The 19,110-nt window shown below is 40.2% G+C and overlaps 1 protein-coding gene across 1 annotated transcript in view; it reads left to right on the forward strand.

The window, feature by feature from the left end:
• Positions 1-19,110, forward strand: part of IL23R (interleukin 23 receptor) — a gene marked incomplete at both ends in the record, with an annotated part of 44,768 nt that overhangs the window by 23,388 nt on the left and 2,270 nt on the right. Inside the window, 6 exons of the mRNA XM_081325492.1 lie at positions 134-216; positions 3,489-3,705; positions 6,027-6,224; positions 7,291-7,374; positions 15,281-15,334; positions 17,398-17,503. Of these exons, the coding sequence (XP_081181618.1) occupies positions 134-216; positions 3,489-3,705; positions 6,027-6,224; positions 7,291-7,374; positions 15,281-15,334; positions 17,398-17,503 (742 nt within the window). The remainder of the gene's footprint in view (positions 1-133; positions 217-3,488; positions 3,706-6,026; positions 6,225-7,290; positions 7,375-15,280; positions 15,335-17,397; positions 17,504-19,110) is intronic.

The following is a 19,110-nucleotide window of genomic DNA, read 5'->3' on the forward strand; positions in this document are numbered from 1 at the left end:
ATAGTTCAGTTGCTCCATTATTATAATTATTCCTCAGTGTAAGAGCAATGCTATAATAGAAGAAGTCATTCTCTTATATATTTTTGTCATATGTTTCTGTTATTACATGTTTCTCTCTTCTTTTTAAATACAGAACCAGTTGCGGTACTTGATGTATGGAGGAAATTTGGGCCAGTTAATCCCAATAGTACCCAAGAGGTGACTGTCTTAATCAAGGTGATAATAAATATTTAAAAAAAAAAAACAATAGAGATTATCACTTTAGAAAATAATTTAGAACTGAGAAAGGAAATAAAATCCAAATGCCACTGTGAGAGCATTGGTCAAAAAGTCAAGAGGGCAGATGTGACCACACAGTCAACCTCACCCTTTTAAATGTTTGTTGACCGTGCAATGTACATTAAAATGGGGTGAATACTGCTTTATGCGTTACACTTGGCAGCAAACCTGGTCTGTTTACCTCAGTGGTTCCAAAGGATTGTGAGAGAAGGGCCAGATTAATAATCTAAACCATGGGTGTCAAACTGCCAGCCCACGGGCTGGTTGCATCATAGCAAAACCGCGCCCACCCCATTGCCGGCAGTGGCAAAAAAGTTGCAATATGTCATGACATGTCACATGACGTTGCGAGTTTGACACCCCTGATCTAAAATGGCTGTGGGAAGGGGCAATGGGCGAGGCTGTGATTTCTTCTGCTTCTGGGAAAAACAATGGAAAACATATCTGCGCCAATGGGCTAGACGAAGGTATAGCTGGTTTTTCTCCTGGTCCATTACCTGAGAGAAGGGTAGTTGGAAGATGAAGTATGGGGTGGAGTTGGATGTCCAGTATCATATGGGCAGATGTCCATATGATGTCCATATGTCCATAGCAGATGCTGGATGCTAGGCAGAAGTACCATTACATAGGGGGGTGTTTGTCACATCCTATATTGCACTATACATGTGAGAGTGTGGTGATGTAAGCCTTTCACCTGGAGATGGGAGCACATCAGCTGGAGGAACTGGATGTAGTGCTGGAGGACAGGGCAAGAGAAGATATTATATGAGGAAAGTGACAGAGGGTGATACAGCAGAAGACAAGCGTGGGCTGTTCTTAGGGAGAGCACCTACCTATTCTGCATTCTGAAATCTGATTGGATCCAAAGCTGCAGATTTCCCTATCCAGAAATTTTGTCCTCCAGGGTTTTGGAGAAGGAGAAAAGAGGAGGAGGTGTGTCTGTTGTCATCCAGGAATCTTTGCTAGTTTTCAAGGGTGCTGCATTGGATATGGTATACTGTGAGACCTTGTTTATGAAACTGGGCCAGAGGGATCGATTGGGATTGCTACTTCTGTACTTTCTTCTTGTGTAGCAGCTTCCCTGTCTGTGCTTCTCAGCTCTGTGGTCAGGTGGAGTTTCCTAGTCTCATTATTTTGAGAGATTTCAACCTGCTTTCTGTGGGCCCAGAGTCAGAGGCAGCTTGGAAGTTCATGGCAACCATGGACCTGATCCAGATTATTAAGGGCCCTATTCAGAGGTCTATGTCATTAGATCTGGTCTTCATCTGAGAATTGTGGTGTGCTTTGGTGTTGAGGAGTACTGACATCAACCTCTTATGAAGGAGAGATTATGCCCTCTTAGCCATGGCATTCTCTGCAGCTAATGTCCACTGCAGGGAGAAAGGACCAATTCAGGGGTCTGCCCCAGACAATTGATGAAGCCAGTTGGATTTCATAGGGACCTTAGGTTTGTTCCTAAGCTCTGTTGCATGATTATTCCAAAGCCTTAGCTTGCAATGAGCAGGCAACGACAGCCTCAGATCAGATCATTTCTGTTCTTTCTGCATTTGTGGATTCTTGAATTCTTCCAGTTTTCAGAAGGATTCTCTGAGATGAAGCAATGCAAGAGATGCCTGGAGCACCATTGGTGAAGACAAAGAATGAATCTGACAAAGCCTAGCAAAGAACCTTTATTAGGGGTTAGTTAGCACTGAAACAGGAGCTATTATTGTGTGAACAGATAGCTGGCTGGCATCTTCATTTTGAGTAACCAGATCCCTCCTTGGGAAGGAGGGGGCAAAGGGACATCTCCAAAGCCATTGTGAAGACTATTCTGTGCATCTAATGCAGTGGTGGTGAACCTATGGCACGCGTGCCAGAGGTGGCATTCAGAGCCCTCTCTGGGGGCACACGCATCACCGCCAACAGCTTGCGCAGGTCCACTAGGCTGTCACTGCCCAGAGTGGCAGCCCCATCCAGCACAAAGGAGGAAAAGCAGCTGGCTAGCAAGCTCAAGTAGAAGTGGTAGAGCATGCCCACGCCCAGTAATCCAAAGGCCACCCAGGCCCAGCAGAGATGGGGGGAGGCACGCAATCCTAGCTGGGACTGGGGGGCCATGGCACTGATGGGGATCCGGCTTTCCCCACTCGGGGTGGCCTTTGGCTTGCCGGGCGGGGCTGCCGCTCTGGGCAGTGGTGGCGGCCTAATGGACCTGCACAAGCTGCTGGTGGTGGTGGCCCGAGGTGGGGCCAAAGTGCATCAGGTGTGTGAAGTGAACAGGCCCAACCCACCAGAGACCCCCTGGATCTCCCCCAACCCTGCCCGGCCCCCACAGGCATCCCCCCATGAGCAACATTGAGGTGGCCATGCCCACCCCAGCCACACCCTGTCTGCTGTGACCACAGCCACGCCCACCACAGCCACGCCCACCCAGTGGGCCACACACACACACACCATGGGCACCACAGTGCTGATGCAGCCCTGGCACTTTGCGATAAATAAGTGGGTTTTGGGTTGAGGTTTGGGCACGGTCTCTAAAAGGTTCACCATCACTTATCTAATGGATAAAGTCTCCCAGATTTGGTTGGACGTGGACTTTGATTGGGAGGGTTCTGTGAAATAGAGGAATATAAATATAAATGTATAGAAATAAAATATGGTGCACGGTCTTGCTTGGTTATCTGGGGAGAGTTCCAAACTGTTGGTTCTGAGGACGTGGACCTAGGATGTGGCCACCTGTGTTTTAGATCCATGTCCCTCCTTAGGGGTAAAGGCCCCCCCTGGTAACGGTGAGGTTGGATACGGTGAAGGCTTTTTTGTAAAAGGAAAAGTTTCCACCTTCTTTGAAACAGGTGAACTATCCATCTTAAGTTTTTTTTCCCCTCTTGATTTTGAGAACATTTTCAAACATTTGAAAATAAAATAAAAAAATCCTATTAAAATGCTGCTTGTGGGGTACAGATTGAAGATGTGAAATGGCAGACAGAAAAATACTTAAATGGCTCCCTACATTCCCCCCCCCCACTTCTGATTAATTCTCCATGACTCCCTTCAAAGGCTACTGTTACCTGGATGGCATTTCAGGTGTAATTGGGCCCTCCTGAGAAGCTGTTGGTTCAATCACTTTTTCCTTTGGATTTCACATTTCTGCAACTGTTTAAACATATGTACAAATAATAAAAGATTAGGTTTTTTTGCTGTTCTCTAAAGGCAATTCTACATTTCTCTAGCCACTGTCTCCAAAGGAAAGCAGAGGAAAAATTCTGAATTATAGAATATTTTATGAAAAACAAGGAGAGAATGTGGAGTTATGTAAAACAACAGAAATACATTGCAAAGTGATGGTGCCCCCAGCAGTGACCATTATTTATGTGACAGCACACAATTCCAAAGGAAGTTCCAAACCTGCAAATATTATAGTGAAACAACCACCTCACAATTATCAAGGTAAGATGTCACCGAGCAGGCAAACTTTTCAGAAATTGGTGCTACATTACATTAGGTTAGATAATAAGCCACCCAGAGTCCTCTGGACTGGGTGGCCATAATAAATTAAAAAATAAACAACAAACAAATAAAATGGAATGGAATTAAATATCCTACTGGGGACTCCCTAACATTACTTCCACACTTATTTGTGTCACTATTGTAATATATTACTATCTAAAATATTGGAGACAAAATTTCCATTGCTAAGCAAGGCAGTTGTTAAATGAATTGCACACAATTTTACAATCATTTTTTGCCACAGTTGTTAAACAGATCGCGGCAGTTAAGCGAATCATGTGATCATTAAGCAAATCAGATTTTCCCTCGGTTGACTTTGCTGATTGGGAAGGTCACAAACGGTGACCACATGACCCCAGGACACTGCAACTGTCATAAATTCAAACCTGTTGCCAAGTGACCACATTCTGATCACATGACCATGGGAGTGGCGGGACGATCATACGTGCAAGTCCCTTTTTTTCAGTGCCCTTGTAACTGAAAATGGTCGCTAAATGAATAGTTGTAAATCAAGGAGTACCTGTAAAAATAATTATACTTTTTGAATTCTGCCATTTGCAGACTGAAGCTATTAACAAACTAATTGAGCCAGATTACTTCCTTCCACTATGACTATATCTGCAGTGTACAGGTATAAATATGCAATTCTAAATTTCAGAGTTGAAAAACATGCCATTCCAATGCAGGCATAAATACTATATAGCAAGAACTTGGGATCTAAAAATATCTTTTAAAGATTAACTTCCCGTCATTTCAATTATTAAAACATTATATATAAAAGTGTGCCTGCTAAATCTCAGGTCACAAATGTGTTACTAATCATGATACTGCCTTAGAAATACGCTTTTACAGTGCAGCCTATAGTGCTTAGAATAAGACTAATATTTTTATCACTTCCGCACTCTTTAGAATTACATTAGCACAGCACAGGTCTGTCTTGTTTATTGACTAGTTTTCCTATAGTGCCCTCTACAGGCTCAATCTAAGTATTTTATTCTAAGTATTTAGAAACATTTCAAAGAACAATTCTTTGTTAAAGAGTACCCCAACAGAAACTTTTTTTAAGTTCACCTCTTTATACTGTACACAGTTCTGTCTGTTTGCCTCATTAATTTAGTTTATAGACATTGGGGACCTAAATCTTTCTACAAAAATGTGCTCTTTCAAACTAATTATTCAGCTCCCGCAGCTTCTTAAAATACAGGAAAGTCATAAAATCCCACCCCAATGGATGATTTGCATTGGAATGCATGAAGCCCTACTGTTTTAGGAAGAATGTGTACTGAAGTGTTGACACAGAAGATAACACCATGGGAAAGAGTTTCACCAGAGCCAGGGGTAGGCAACCTTGGCTCTTTTATGACTCGTGGACTTCAACTCCCAGAAATTCTGGGAGTTGAAGTCCACGAGTCATAAAAGAGCCAAGGTTGCCTACCCCTACCTACTTCACCTTCTGCATTACAACAGAGAAGGAGCAGGCCATCAAGCTGAGCCCTAATTTCTTGGAGCCACAGCTGGTTGAATATTGTCTTGCGCATTATACACATTTATCTATGTCAAATTCTCTTTCAGAAAATGCTATCGAATGCAGGGTTTTAATTTTTGGCTTAAAGCATTGTGTGTCAGTGTGTTATCTGGCCCTTTGCCTTGGCATTGTGTGATGGGATGCGTCGATGAAGGCAGAAGTGTTGCAATGGACTACAGTAATGCAGCAAATTCCCAGAAAGGAAGGAGCAGATTCCAAAGAGTGGGGCAAGATAAAGAGATGGCAAAGCTCACAACTGCTTCATGGGAAGAGGAAGAATTTGAGGATAGCCACTCCCTACAATTTCCCAGGGTACATCCATTAGGTTAGGGTAGTAAAGATTTAGTCTGGCAAAATTATGTCTGTATGGTATATGCAAATAAAGATCTGAACTTTGATTGAAGGATGTTACATCATTTTGGGGATAGGCCTGATGCACACTTTTCATTTATCTTGGGTCACAACTGATATCTCAGCATGTACAAAGAAATATCATAGTAGCTACTAAAATGGGAAAATTCTCCAGTCTTCCATAATGCCTGAGATGGAGATGGAAATCAATATATATGGAGGTCACCACATTACAGAGGCTAATCTATACATTGTTCACTTATTTCAAGAGCATTTTTAGCTATATCAATGCAATCCTTTTGAATGATGTTATTATATAGTTATGGAAATATGCAGTAACAAAAATGATACATTGACATATGACCCCATCTGTTTTTCCCCATAGCTTTCCCACCGCCGACTAATATCGAAATATTCACTGATAAACAGAAAGGAATTTCTGTTAAATGGGAACCCCCTGAATCTATTGGAAAAACACTTTTATGGTACATAGTGGAATGGATTCCTGCAGATTTCAGCCATTTTCAGCATAGCATTGCATGGAAGAAAGTCCCTTTCCAAAATACATCAACTTCTATTGAAGGTAAGTTACAAGTCAATACTTTTGGTGGATGGATGGATACGTATATTAGTAAGTACAGGTAGTCCTCAACTTACAACATTTTATTTAGTGACCGTTCAAAGTTACGATGGCACTGAAAAAAGTGACATGACCATTTTTCACACTTACAATCAGGGTCATGTGATCAAAATTCAGAAGCTTGGCAATTGACTCATATTTATGATGAGCACAGTGTCCAAAGGTAACGTGAACTCCTTTTGCGACCTTCTGACAAACAAAGACAATGGGGAAGCCAGATTCACTTAACAACCATGTTACTAACTTAACAACTGCAGTGATTCACTTAGCAACTGTGCCAAGAAAGGTCATAAAATGCGGCAAAACTCACTTAACAAATGTCTGTTCCTTTAGCAACCAAACGTTTGAGCTCAACTGTGGTTGTAAGTTGAAGACTGCCTGTATACTACCTGGTAACACAAGATTACTTCTAATAAAATATATTTTAAAATCTTTTCAAAGGCATGATCTGCTTTAAATTCAAGCAAGCCCTGATATATAAATGATTGATTAAAATAAATGCTACTAAAATCGTAAGAACATCACAGGAATTATGCTGGGTGAGATCGAAAGTCGTCATTTGTTTCTCACAGCAAGTAATCAAATGGAGGACATGTACAATTGGGTCTTTCCATTCAAGACTCTCTGCAACTGGTATTCATAGACATCTGGAGTTAACAGATGGCTGTCATAACTATTATCATCAATTGTCTTATCGTCCATGAATTTGTCTCCTTGTCTTTTATAGCTACCCAAGTAGTTCACATGGATGAATACAACTATTATGAGAACATAGTGAAAGAGACACATTTACATCGCTCTTGGATAGGATGTAAATGTGATAAAAGCATTTCCAGAGTGGATGTTCCTGTTGTTATGCTTGTTGCTATTATTGCTCATGTAAAACAGTTAAACCCCAATTTCCTTCCTAGAAAAGGGTTTTCTTGATGATAATGATTCCTTTTAAGAGTATGCATTAAAACTGAAATTCCATAAAAATTATCTGCTGTTTCAAACGTCACCTTTACAGAAAGCATCAGAATGGGAAAGAGCTCCGCCATTTCAGTATATGCTGTGTATCAGAATGGCATCAGCCGATCCAGCTCTATCCAGGGTAAGTAGAACTCAAGCAGACAGATTGTAAAAGATGAATGATAGTTACTGATATAGAAACTTTCCAGAGTACGTGTCCTCCAATGCAAACCATAGGTTTCTTTCATCTGGATGTGTACTCTACAGATTGTATATGTATATGAGTTCCTTTTGAGTCAATCTTATTTCCAGATGATTGCCTAGACAAGTCCCTGCAGTTTTCTTAGCAAAATATTTGGAAGTGGCTTTACATTGACTCCCTCCTAAGGATAAGACTGAGTTACTATCCCAAAGTCACCCACTGGGCTTGGTACCTAAGGGAGCACTAGAACTCACAGTCACCCAGTTTCTAGTCTCCCATAAATAGCAATGCTCATCCAAAATAGTATTTTATTTCTAAGAATTGTTCTAGAACGGTGGCTTACCCCCAAAAGTATTTTTCATTCAAAACCTTAATGTTCCACTATTCCCAAGCAACAATCATGAAAGCATGTGAAACTAAATTCAGATCAAGGGTTTTTTTTTAATGCCATCCAGAAAGCAGGGGGGGGCGGGTTGTGTGTGAAACATGTGTTTTCAACTTCTCAATATTCTATGTTGGATTCATGACATAAAGGGATATATAGATATTGTCAAGAAAGGCTAAACAGGTAAAAAAAATCCCTGCACACCGCTGAACATATCATCCAATCATGCAACCTAATGAAATACAAATTAATGGACCCAGACCTAATCTTTCAGTTTCTTGCCCTTTGCTGAGAAGGTGGCAAGTAGGCAGCCTGTTTCCAGACAATGAAATAGAAAAGAAGAAAAAAGAATGAAATAGAAATAAAGAAGAAGAAAAAATATATAAGAATGTGCAAAAAAAATTAAAACAGTCATTCAGAAGCCATTCATATCACAGCTCCGGTCATGAAAAGAAACTGATTCTTATAAATAAAGTTGGCAGTTCTGATGAAATCATACATTTACAGTATTTTGGCACTTGCCATTTGAAGATTCTGAAGATTGAGTGAAGATTCATTCTCTACTCTGCCCACAGAAAAATCATACTGATACTGAAAACTTTGTAAAAAAAAAACTGAAAAAGGGTTATGATTCAGAAATCAAATCTAGGGCCTTTTGTTTGCAATATCTCTGTATTGGTTGACAATAGAATTCTTTTTTTAATAATTTTTTTATCTTATTTCCAAAGTTAAAATACAAACTCCCCAAAATAAAAAAATAAAATAAAAAACAAAACAGTACAAAACCAAAAAAAATGTGAATAAAGACAAAGTAACAAAGATATACATAGATTGCCCCTCCCAGTTGAATACTAATAAATTATATTTCAACAATAATAGTTTTCCCTCCCTGCAAAACAGGTCCACAACTTATAAACTTCTACATCTTTATTTGCTAAATTACTATATGGCATGAAAAATATTACAAATATGAAAATCTATTACCAATCAACCAAATTGCCCTAGCATCTATCTACTGTAAAAGAAAGCAGTCAACAGGTAATCCCAACAACAAGCTAAATTTCAAAGCCCTCTGTTAAGAATCTATTCATGTATTTAACTTGCAGAAAGTCCACAAATAGCTCTTAGACTACCGTAAACACACTGCAATCATTATCTCTGATCCATCCAGGATCAAATATTCTCAATTGTTTCTAGATAATAAACTTTTCCTTGAAATAATAACTGGGATCTTCCAGATAGTTACATTTCACTCTCCAAAGTCATAAGTCTCCATTGAGAGTATCTCTGCAGCCCTTGTTGTTCAGTAGGTTTTCCCACAAACCGAATCACAGCATCCGCCAAGAGTTGTCTTCTAGCTATATATAATAAGTCTATTCTCTAAGCTCCTTCAGCTTTCCTAAGAAGATCCAATCCATCACCCATTCACTGTGTCATCTCCACTATGATTAAATCTTTTAAACTGATGCCCCATTTAGCCTCCTCTAAGAAGTTACCAAAAGGGACGCGGTGGCTCAGTGGGTTAGGACGCTGAGCTTGTCGATTAGAAGATCGGCAGTTTGGCGGGTCAAATCCCGAGTGCCGCGTAGCAGAGTGAGCACCTGTTACTCGTCCCAGCTTCTGCCAACCTAGTAGTTCGAAAGCACATAAAAATGCAAGTAGAAAAATAGGGACCACTACAGTGGGAAGGTAACAGCGTTCTGTGCGCCTTTGGTGTCTAGTCATGCTGGCCACATGACCACGGAGACGTCTTCAGACAAACGCTGGCTCTTCGGCTTTGAAACAGAGATGAGCACTGGCCCCTAGAGTCGGAAACGACTAGCACGCATGTGCAGGGGAACCTTTACCTTTACCTTAAGAAGTTACCAATCTCAAATAAAACTCCTTCTTTTTCATACCTGTTAATAACAAATTAAATTCCAATCCATCCAATTGCAGTCTAATTTAACTGTTGTCACCTGTATCTGGGTGTCATCTTTAGGATGATTTAGAACTGTTGCTAATCCATCAAAACTTTTGTCTAGATTTTTATCTAGAGCAGACATGTCAAACTCGCGGCGTCGCGTGACATCGCGCGACGTATTAGAACATTTTCCCCATTGCCGGCAATGGGGTGGGCGCGGTTTCTTTGTGACGCGTCCGGCCCGTGGGCCGGCAGTTTGACACCCCTGATCTAGAGTTTGAAAATATTGTGTGTGTTTTTTTCCAAAAAAGGCTTTAACATTAAAGTTATCCAGCTTCTGCCTCTCTTTTATGTCTCTTTTTGGCACACATTGTAAAGGGTGTATAATATATAACGTTCAGGGTCTTTAGTTTTGTTATTGCTTTAATTTTAATATGATCCCAGCCCCTCTTATAGCTGAACTTCCACAGCAAAATGTAAGCAATTTCTTCTCAAGGACAAGAGTGAAATATCCCATAACAAAGTAAGTAGAGAAGAAACCGAGATTCCCACAGTGGAGGGTAAATAAAGGGGAAAATTCCTATCTCTTTAAAAAGGAAAAAAAAAGACGAGAGACACAGTACCTACAAAAATAGTGTAAAACAACAAAGTTTCTTTTAAGAACAAGTGAGATACCAAATCCTTGCAATAGAAAAAGGATGTAAGAACGATCTCACCGTTCAATTCAGAAACAGAGCTGGTTAAGGATTGCATGATAAAATGGGCCCAAAACATTCAGGAAGTTATTACAATGGATATGTGGGAAAAGATTTGGGTGAGGAATGTAAAATTTACTCAAGCTCAAAATTTAAGAGAGAACTTTTATAAAATGTTTTATAGATGGCATTTAGATCCTAAAAAGTTTGCAAGTATGTATCCGAATTACCAGCCTAAATGTTGGAGGTGCGGTGATGAAGATGCAACATATTTTCACATATGGTGGACATGTAAAAAGGTTAAGGCTTTTTGGATAAAAGTCTGTTGGAATATGCAGAAGGTTTTTAAACGGAGGATAAAATTTTGCCCACAATTTTTTTTGTTGGGAATAATGGTTGACGCTACAGTTGTGGACTCCAAGTTGATGTTGAACTTAGTTACGGCAGCAAGGCTTTTGATAGGTCAATATTGGAAGAAAGAGGAACTGCCGACTATACAAGAGTGGATTTTAAAGGTTTCCGACCTGGCAGAGATGGCGAAGATCTCGGCCTATTTGAAAGATCATTCGCAAGAACATTATATTATGGAGTGGAGAAAATGGATTGAGTTTATCCAGAACAAGTATAGGGTTAAGAAGTTTTACGTAGCATTCGAATAAGTCTTCCTTCGCTTTGTTTTTTCTTTTTTTTATTTTAGTTTTTTATATATATTTTATATTGCTAAGGATTGTTTTATCCTATATAAGCTAGAGAGTAATGGATTTTAGAACTTGTAATTGTTAGTATATGGTTGTTTATGATTGCTTTTTTATATATATATACCTTGTATTTAGCTCTGGGAAGTCGGGGGGGGAGGGGGGAGGGGGGGAGGTAGGGGGGTGAGGAGGGAGGGGGGGGAGGTAGGGGGGAGGTAGGGGGGGGAGGAGGGTGGGGGAAGGGGGGGTTCTTTAAAGGAAAACTGTATTGTAAAACTTTTCAATAAAAAAAAAAAAAAAAAAAGAACGATCTCACCGGCGTGCTGGAAATGCAGAAGGCTTCCAGGGACTTACTATCACATGTAGTGGGAATGTTCAAAAGCGCAAAATTTTTGGCATCGGATAAAAAATTGGTTGGAAGAAATATTATTAGAAAAAAATGAATTAAAACCAGAAACCTTCTTATTAGGGATTATTAATGATAAACTCAGCAAAGCATCTTTCTACTTACTATTGCATATTTTAACCACAGCAAGATTGGCATATGCCCAAAAATGGAAAAGAAAGGAAAGCCCCAGTGAAGAAGAAATAATAGATAAATTTTTATCCTCCACCGAAATGGACAGGTTAACTCTAGAGATTAAAAATAAAACTGAAACAGAGTATTATGAAATTTGGAAAAATTTGTACGATTGGTTAGAGATAAGGAGGATCGCTGAGATGACTATCGTTTGATTAGTTGATAAGGTAAGGACTTCTTATTAGCACCTATATCAGGACACAACTGAAAGATATGTAAATAAAAACGTTGACGACTGAAAGATGGTTTACCAAAAAATTTACAGATGTTATATGTACAGTTTGTTATACCCTGTCCTGTCATAGAATGTATTTTAAGTTTCTGTTTTTCTTTCTGTAACATAAGGTAATACTAATAACAGTGTTGTAGCCAGGGAAGTTGAATCATGTCCACTTTGGTTTTTAAATGTACATTTAATAAAAAATTCTCAAAAAAAGATTACTCTTGTGTATTTTGAATACCTTAAATATAAGTTGCTATTCGTTGGGGGAAAAAAAGAAAAACAATGTGTTTCAAATCCAATCACTTTCACTACAGAAGAGAAAGTTCTCATGCCGTCTACTTCCATGTGGCAAAGGAGAAAATGTTTTTTAATTCCAAAATGAAACAACGAAAAATTCACTTTTGCAATCCGACAAGGGGCTGTAAGATAAATCAGCATTCAGCCAGATGTCTAACAGTTAAAAATGTAGGCCAAAACAGAAGAAAACCTCAAAACGTAATGTTTAAAGTAGAGGTGCGCCTAAAAAAAGAAACAATGACTGGAAAATCTGGAAACCAGACCCTCTAGCTGTGCTTACTGAGAATCATGATCCACTGAATTCTTTTTCCAGGCAAGTATACACAGTCATCCATGGATTGTATCAAGTCACTCTCATTCAAAACCCAGGGATTATGCTGCCGAAGAGCCAGCTTTGGCAGTAAAGTCAGCGGTTTGTCAGTAGGGGGGAAAAAAATCACCTCACTGCTCAGCATGCCATTTTCTGGAGACTTCTGATTGACCATAGAGATCTGAGGGTTCAAAGGAAAAAAAGAAACATTGGGAAAAATGACAGAGAAGTTGTGTATTCATTTAACGCAACTAGCAGCAAGATATGAAGCAAAGACTTTTGCCTTGAGCCACCCATGTTTTTCTGATGGGATTTCATTACTATTACTGGAGAAAAAGGACCCAAGAAAAGGACTTTTTTCAAGGAAGAGACACTTCATGTTATAATGAAAGAATGAAAAAGATCTTCAAATATCCTCAATAATCACATGTATCGTATACAGGAGATCCTCACTTAGCAACTACAGTTGAGCCCAGAATTTTCATTGTAAGTTATTGCGGTTTTATGTGTGTTACTCGAAGATAAGTGCTAGATACTTCTTTAGTGAAGGCTGAAATTTCATTGTACAAGAGCAATTGATGTGCCCTTAAATTCTCCTTTCCAATAGGTTTCACTGATGAATGAAGAAATTCTTCTGTCCTCTATCACATAGGTCCCCAACCTTTTGGGCACTAGGGACCGGTTCCGTGGAGAAAGGTTTTTCCACAGACCAGAGGTGCATGGTTTTGTGTGCTGCCTGCATCTTGTGGATTGGGCTTTGCTTGTTTGTGCGGCACGGTTGCTGGCATGCCGCGGCCCAGTACTGATCCACAGACCGGGGGTTGGGGAACCCTGCTCTATCATGCTGGATTCTTACACTAAGATCTTATACTTGGACTTCTTAAATTAAGCTCTTGTAGCAAGCTGAAAACTAATATTGTAGCAGACATTTTTCCCAAAGTGAAAATATGGTGTATCCATAGGTGCTTTTAAGACCAATCAAGGATGGTGAATATTTTACAGAGATAAAATCTTGCAAGACATGCTTGTTGATATTGTTTGTTTGTTCTTGTTAAGCTTTTCTGTGATGGTGGCAGGTTTCACTTTTAAAAATCTGGCAATTTTATTTTCATCCCAGCACAGCTCTGGACAAAATTGTATTTCAAATTTGGGATGACATTTTAGTCCATTCGTGTGAAAATGGAGAGAATTGATTATATTCTTTATAAGGAGTATTTAGAACGTCTTTTTGCTGCTTGTTTGAAGAAATGAAAAAAGTCAAAAGGATGGTCTCCTTTCTGGATAGGATAATGCTTATTGTTGTTGTTGTATACAGGTAGGCCTCACAACTAGTTGTTTAGTTACAACAGAGCTTGAAAATGGAACTTACAACCTGGATTTGAAGTTGTGACATCTGCCCCCCCCCACTGGTCATGTGATTGCATTTTGGACAGTTGGCAACCAGCCTGCATTTATGGCTATTTGCAACCTGCTGCAGTCACATGATTGCAATTTTAATGTTTTTTTTTGCCAGAAACTGGCATTTGTGTGTCACTACCTATGATCAAAATTGTGTGTTGAATTACAGTTGTAAATCAAGAACTAGCTCTTTGCATACTACGAAAATTATTGAGCTGCACCATGACAAAGTTTGTGGAATAACCCAACATCAGTGCTACCTCTAAAGTTCTCCAGCTTTTCTCCAGAAACACATGATCACTAGAGAGTGTGACTGATCATCCTTACAGTTGATGAGTTTACAGTTTGGGCTGTATGTCTCACAAGGGAGAGATTACAGGTACTCCTCGATTTATGGCTACAATTAGGTCATGCTGTAATGGCTGGCTGCTTAATTGCCAATGCCACATGGCCAGTCTTTAATGTCACACTAGAGCAGAATTATGTCAGATTAATGGGGCAGAAATCAAAGAAAAAGGCACAGTATGAACAACTTTCTCAGGCATAGCCAGATGTAGATGTCATTTAATTATATTCCGTTTTGTGTGTAAATGTGTGTGTGTGTGCAGGTGTGTGTGCCTATGAATCAGTTTTTGAGCCCTGGAGATCGCCTGGATTAGTCCTCTCAGTTTTCCTGATAAGGTTTTTCAAAAGTGGTTTGCCATTACCTCCTTCCTAGGGCTGAGAAAAAGTGACTGGCTAAGATGAAACTAGAACTCATCACCTTCTGGTTTGTCGCCTGATACTTTAACCTTTGCACCAAACTGGCTCCCGTATACTACATTACTACAGGCAGTCCTGAACTTATGGCCACAATGGTGCCCAACATTTTTGTTGCTGAGTGAGACGAGTAAATTTTGCCCCATTTTTGCAACCTTTCTTGCCAAACGTAAGTGAATCACTGCAGTTGTTAATTTAGTTACACAGTTGTTAAGTGAATCTGGCTTCCCCATTGACTTTGTTTCTCAGAAGGTCACAAAAGGGGATCACATGAACCACACACCCCCCGGGACACTGCAACCATCATAAACGTGAGTCAGTTGCCCAAACATCTGAATTTTGATTACATGACCTTGGGGAGGCTGTAATGGTCAGGGTGAAAAAGTATCATATGTCACTTTGAACGGTCACTAAACAAACTGTTATAAGTTGAGGGCTACCTGCATAACGTAGTGATGGAGTAGATAATTCGCCAGCAGTCAATATAATATTTACAAGGCACTTTAAAAGAATCCTACTTGTTCTCACATTACACTGGAATTCATTCATTCTCACTTTCTTATTTTTCTCTCTTGCATTTTCTGGGTAGCACCGATGAAAGAAAAGAAAGAACAACTTAACATTTCCCAAGTAAGGAGCCTTGCAGTCACCACAGGTAGGGAAAAAACTCTAAAAATGGGTGGTTGGGGGGAGGGAGAGGTTTTCTGTCTGGCCGGAAATCAAGATCATGTGAAATGTTAGTACCACTTTATGCTTTGGTAAGGCCACACTTGGAATACTGCATCCAGTTTTGGTCACCCCAATGTAAAAAAAGATGTTGAGACTCTAGAAAGAGTGCAGTGAAGAGCAACGAAGATGATTAGGGGACCGGAGGCTTAAATATATAAAGAAGAGCTTGAAGCCCTTTCAGAACGTTATTAGCTTGCATGTCTGGAATTCAAAGAGAGCCTCTTCAGCCAATCATTCCTTATGTTTAGCCTTTTTGATTTAGCCATTCACTGAGCCAAACAGTTCTGACTCTGCTTCAGGCTGGCCAATCATGACACGCGCACCACCTCCATCTCCCGCCCAAGCTTTGGGTGCTCCGTGAATTGGCAAGGGCCCCTTCACAAAGTAAAGGGAATCAAGATTCCCCCTGCCCACCCAGGTCTTCCACATAAACACCCACTCTATCTACATTTTCCTGGCAATTTGCAAACTAGCCTTCCCCATAACCTTCCATATGAATAGTTGTGGGATAAAAACCTTGAGGGATAAAAACTAGACATGAGATGGTCAGCATAAGTAAGGGCTATGAAGCATTTTTCAAGACTAGGAAAACCCAGACCGTTTTTTTACCCTAATGTTCCATGTACAGATACTCCTCAAATTACAGCCATTTGTTTAATGAACGTTCGAAGTTACAACAGCACTTAAAAAAATGACTTATGACCGTTTTTCACACGTATGGCCATTGCAGCATCCCCATGGTCACGTGATCAAAATTCAGAGGCTTGGCAACTGGCATGTATTTATGACGGCTGCAATGTTCCAGGGTCATTGGATCACCTTTTCCGTGTTCAAATCCTTAGATAGAGGAAATCATAAAAAGCATGAACTTCTACCACTGAATGTAATTTAATAAATAACTACTATAGTACAGTATAACTACCCTTGGAAATCAATTATTGAACAAAGACAAGAAACTCATGAAAGAGAACAAGACAACTTAGTTTATTAAAACATTTCACTTGCTTTGTTCCAAGTGACTGTCTCTAGATTCCCTCTTTGCAGAGATCACATTCATAATGGTGCTCTCTATCATAAAATATTACTGCAAAATTTCAAAAAAGACAATCAAAACCATCAAGGAAAGTAAGCATCTTTTATTTTTAATAAGTTCTAATAACTACAATAAGTACACATAACTGCTTGGGAGTTAAGTCCACTGATATCCGTAATGTGTAGTTTGACTAATATTGTTTCAACTTACATAGAACCGTAGAAATAAATGGGATGTAACAATTTGAATGAATCTATCCTCTTAAGGCATTGCCAGAAATGACAAATCCAATATAAGAAACAGTTTAAACCGCCTCCTGATCATTTGATAGCACTGCTGAGCTCTTCACCAAAAAACATAACTATTACAGCAAAAGGAAGCCAGAAGCTGGCATGGTAGAAAAAAATCCACTAACTTTATCTACTGATCTACAGTGGGCTGTAGATTGTCCAAGCAGATTTGAAGCCACATCTCATTGTGCTTTCTGTTCAGTGTATAAATCTGAATACAACTTACTGAGTTTTATTCTCTGTTCAACTGAAAAATTGTTCAGCTGAAAACCTCGTCCTTTAATTAGAAATGCAAGCTGTGTGGCGTTGAATGGTTTACTGTTTAAAAAGTGAACTCTGTCAAAGAAAATAAAACATGTATCCAGCTGCTCTTTACTTCCAGCATTTTCCCTACCCTCCTGTTTCTTAGCTGCCAGAAACAGTAGTAAAACTGCTGTAAAGCAAAAGGCCTTGCTAGGGTCTTGTTTATCAGAGCAAGGAGAATGTGGCAGTTATCCTGTTCTCCAGCAAACGATATCACTTATCCAGTTGCTTAAAAAAAATAAAATCCAAGGGTTTCACTTTCCTGCCTGTGTTATTCTGAATTTATTAAGAATGCATGAATGTGGTGAAAAACCAGCATGTTCATCCTTCCCTTCCCCCCCCCTCCCTATTTCTCTCTCTCAGGCAATGATGATTACGATACTGGGATTCTGTTGGGAACTGGTGTCGGAGTGGCTTTCTTTTCAATCTCTGTTTTCACTTTGATTGCAATTAAATCCTGCAGGAAAAGGTACCAGCTGCTATTTTTCCTAGGCTTTGGTTAATGAATGTTTAGGTTTTATTTATTAATCATATTTATGAAACCACCCATTCCTTGAGAGCATAATTTGGGAATGCACAGGCCCAGTACAGGTAGTTCTCAAGTTATGGCCATAACAGAGTCTGCCCATTAGAGCCTTGGTGGAGCAGTGGGCTAATGCCTTCTTAAGTAACACCAGCTGCCTGCAATTAGTGCAGGTTCGCATCCCACCAGGCTCAACGTTGACTCAGCCTTCCATCCTTCTGAGGTAGGTAAAATAAGGACCCAGACTGTTGGGGGCAATTAAGCTGACTTTGTAATAATGCCGCTTGGGGTGTGTGTGAAAGCCCTAATAAGCAGGCATATACATAGAATGAAGGCTACTGCTAAAGCTTGTAAGCCGCCCTGAGTCTTCGGAGAAGGGCGGGATATAAATGGAATTAAAATAAAAATAAATAAATAAATTACAGTTACAAATCATGACAATCATTAAGGGAGGCACTCACATGATCAACTCAACAATTCCTACCTGCTCTCCCTGATACAGATGTTAAGCAGAGCATAGGGTACCTCGGGAGTGGGAGAAGTCCCGGGAGGTCTAGCACAGGGGTCAGAGAGAGCAGGAGGCCTTGGGAGGCACCTCATCCTTTGCTTTCCATTCCTCAGGCATTGGGCCTACTTCTCTCTCCACCACAGCTGTAGCTTCAAAAAACTGGTCATAAGTAGCTTTGGCAGAGTCCATGATCATTTCAGTCGGTTGCTAAGTGACCAGTCTAAAGTCGAGGACTACTCGTATCAGTCTTGATTTCATTTATTTTTTTAAAGAAAAGATTTTATTGAATGTTATAGAAATAAAACAGGATCGGGTTAGGGATTAAGGTTTAGGGTGGGGTAGGCTCAGGATTGGAATTAGGACAGGTTTGGGTTGATTTCATTTATTAAAGCAGGACAAGGATTATTTTTATACAGGTAATCCTCGGGTTTCAGTTGTAATGGAGCCTGCCAGTTACCTTCCTAACCCGAGGATTCATAGGAGTGAGTCACGTAACTTGAACATGATCACTCCATGCTTTCACCCACGCATTTGCTAATCACATATCAAATGTGCGGGTCGTTAAGTCCACGAGGTATCTCAGAGTGGGGAAGGCCATGGGGAGGCCTAGTGCTTCCACCTACCTAAGGCCTCCCTCGATCCACTGAGATATTGCATTTATTTATTTTATTTTAATTCCATTTATATCCCGCCCTTCTCCGAAGACTCAGGGCGGCTTACAAACTTAGCAGTGCATGCTTCCCCCTCCCCCGCATCCTGCCTGACTGGGTCACTTACCCTATGTAGATCTCAATGATCAAGGAGATGTCTCCTCTCCAGCCTCTCTGCCCCAGTTTCACCTTGAGCAAAGGCTTGCCGAGGCCTACAAAAGATTGTGACCCTATAGGCTCCGATCATCTTTGCAAAAAGCCTTTGCTGCCGAGAACAGAGGCTGGCAGGGGGTGCTTCACACCTTCCCTCTGTTTGCAAAGCCTTTTGCCACAAATCTCTCATCTGGGCCTCGCTTTGCAGAGAATAGATCTCCGTTTGAGATCACGCAAGATCA

This window comes from Vipera berus (assembly GCF_964194415.1).
Source record: "Vipera berus genome assembly, chromosome: 3".
In the NCBI taxonomy this organism is placed as follows: domain Eukaryota; kingdom Metazoa; phylum Chordata; class Lepidosauria; order Squamata; family Viperidae; genus Vipera; species Vipera berus.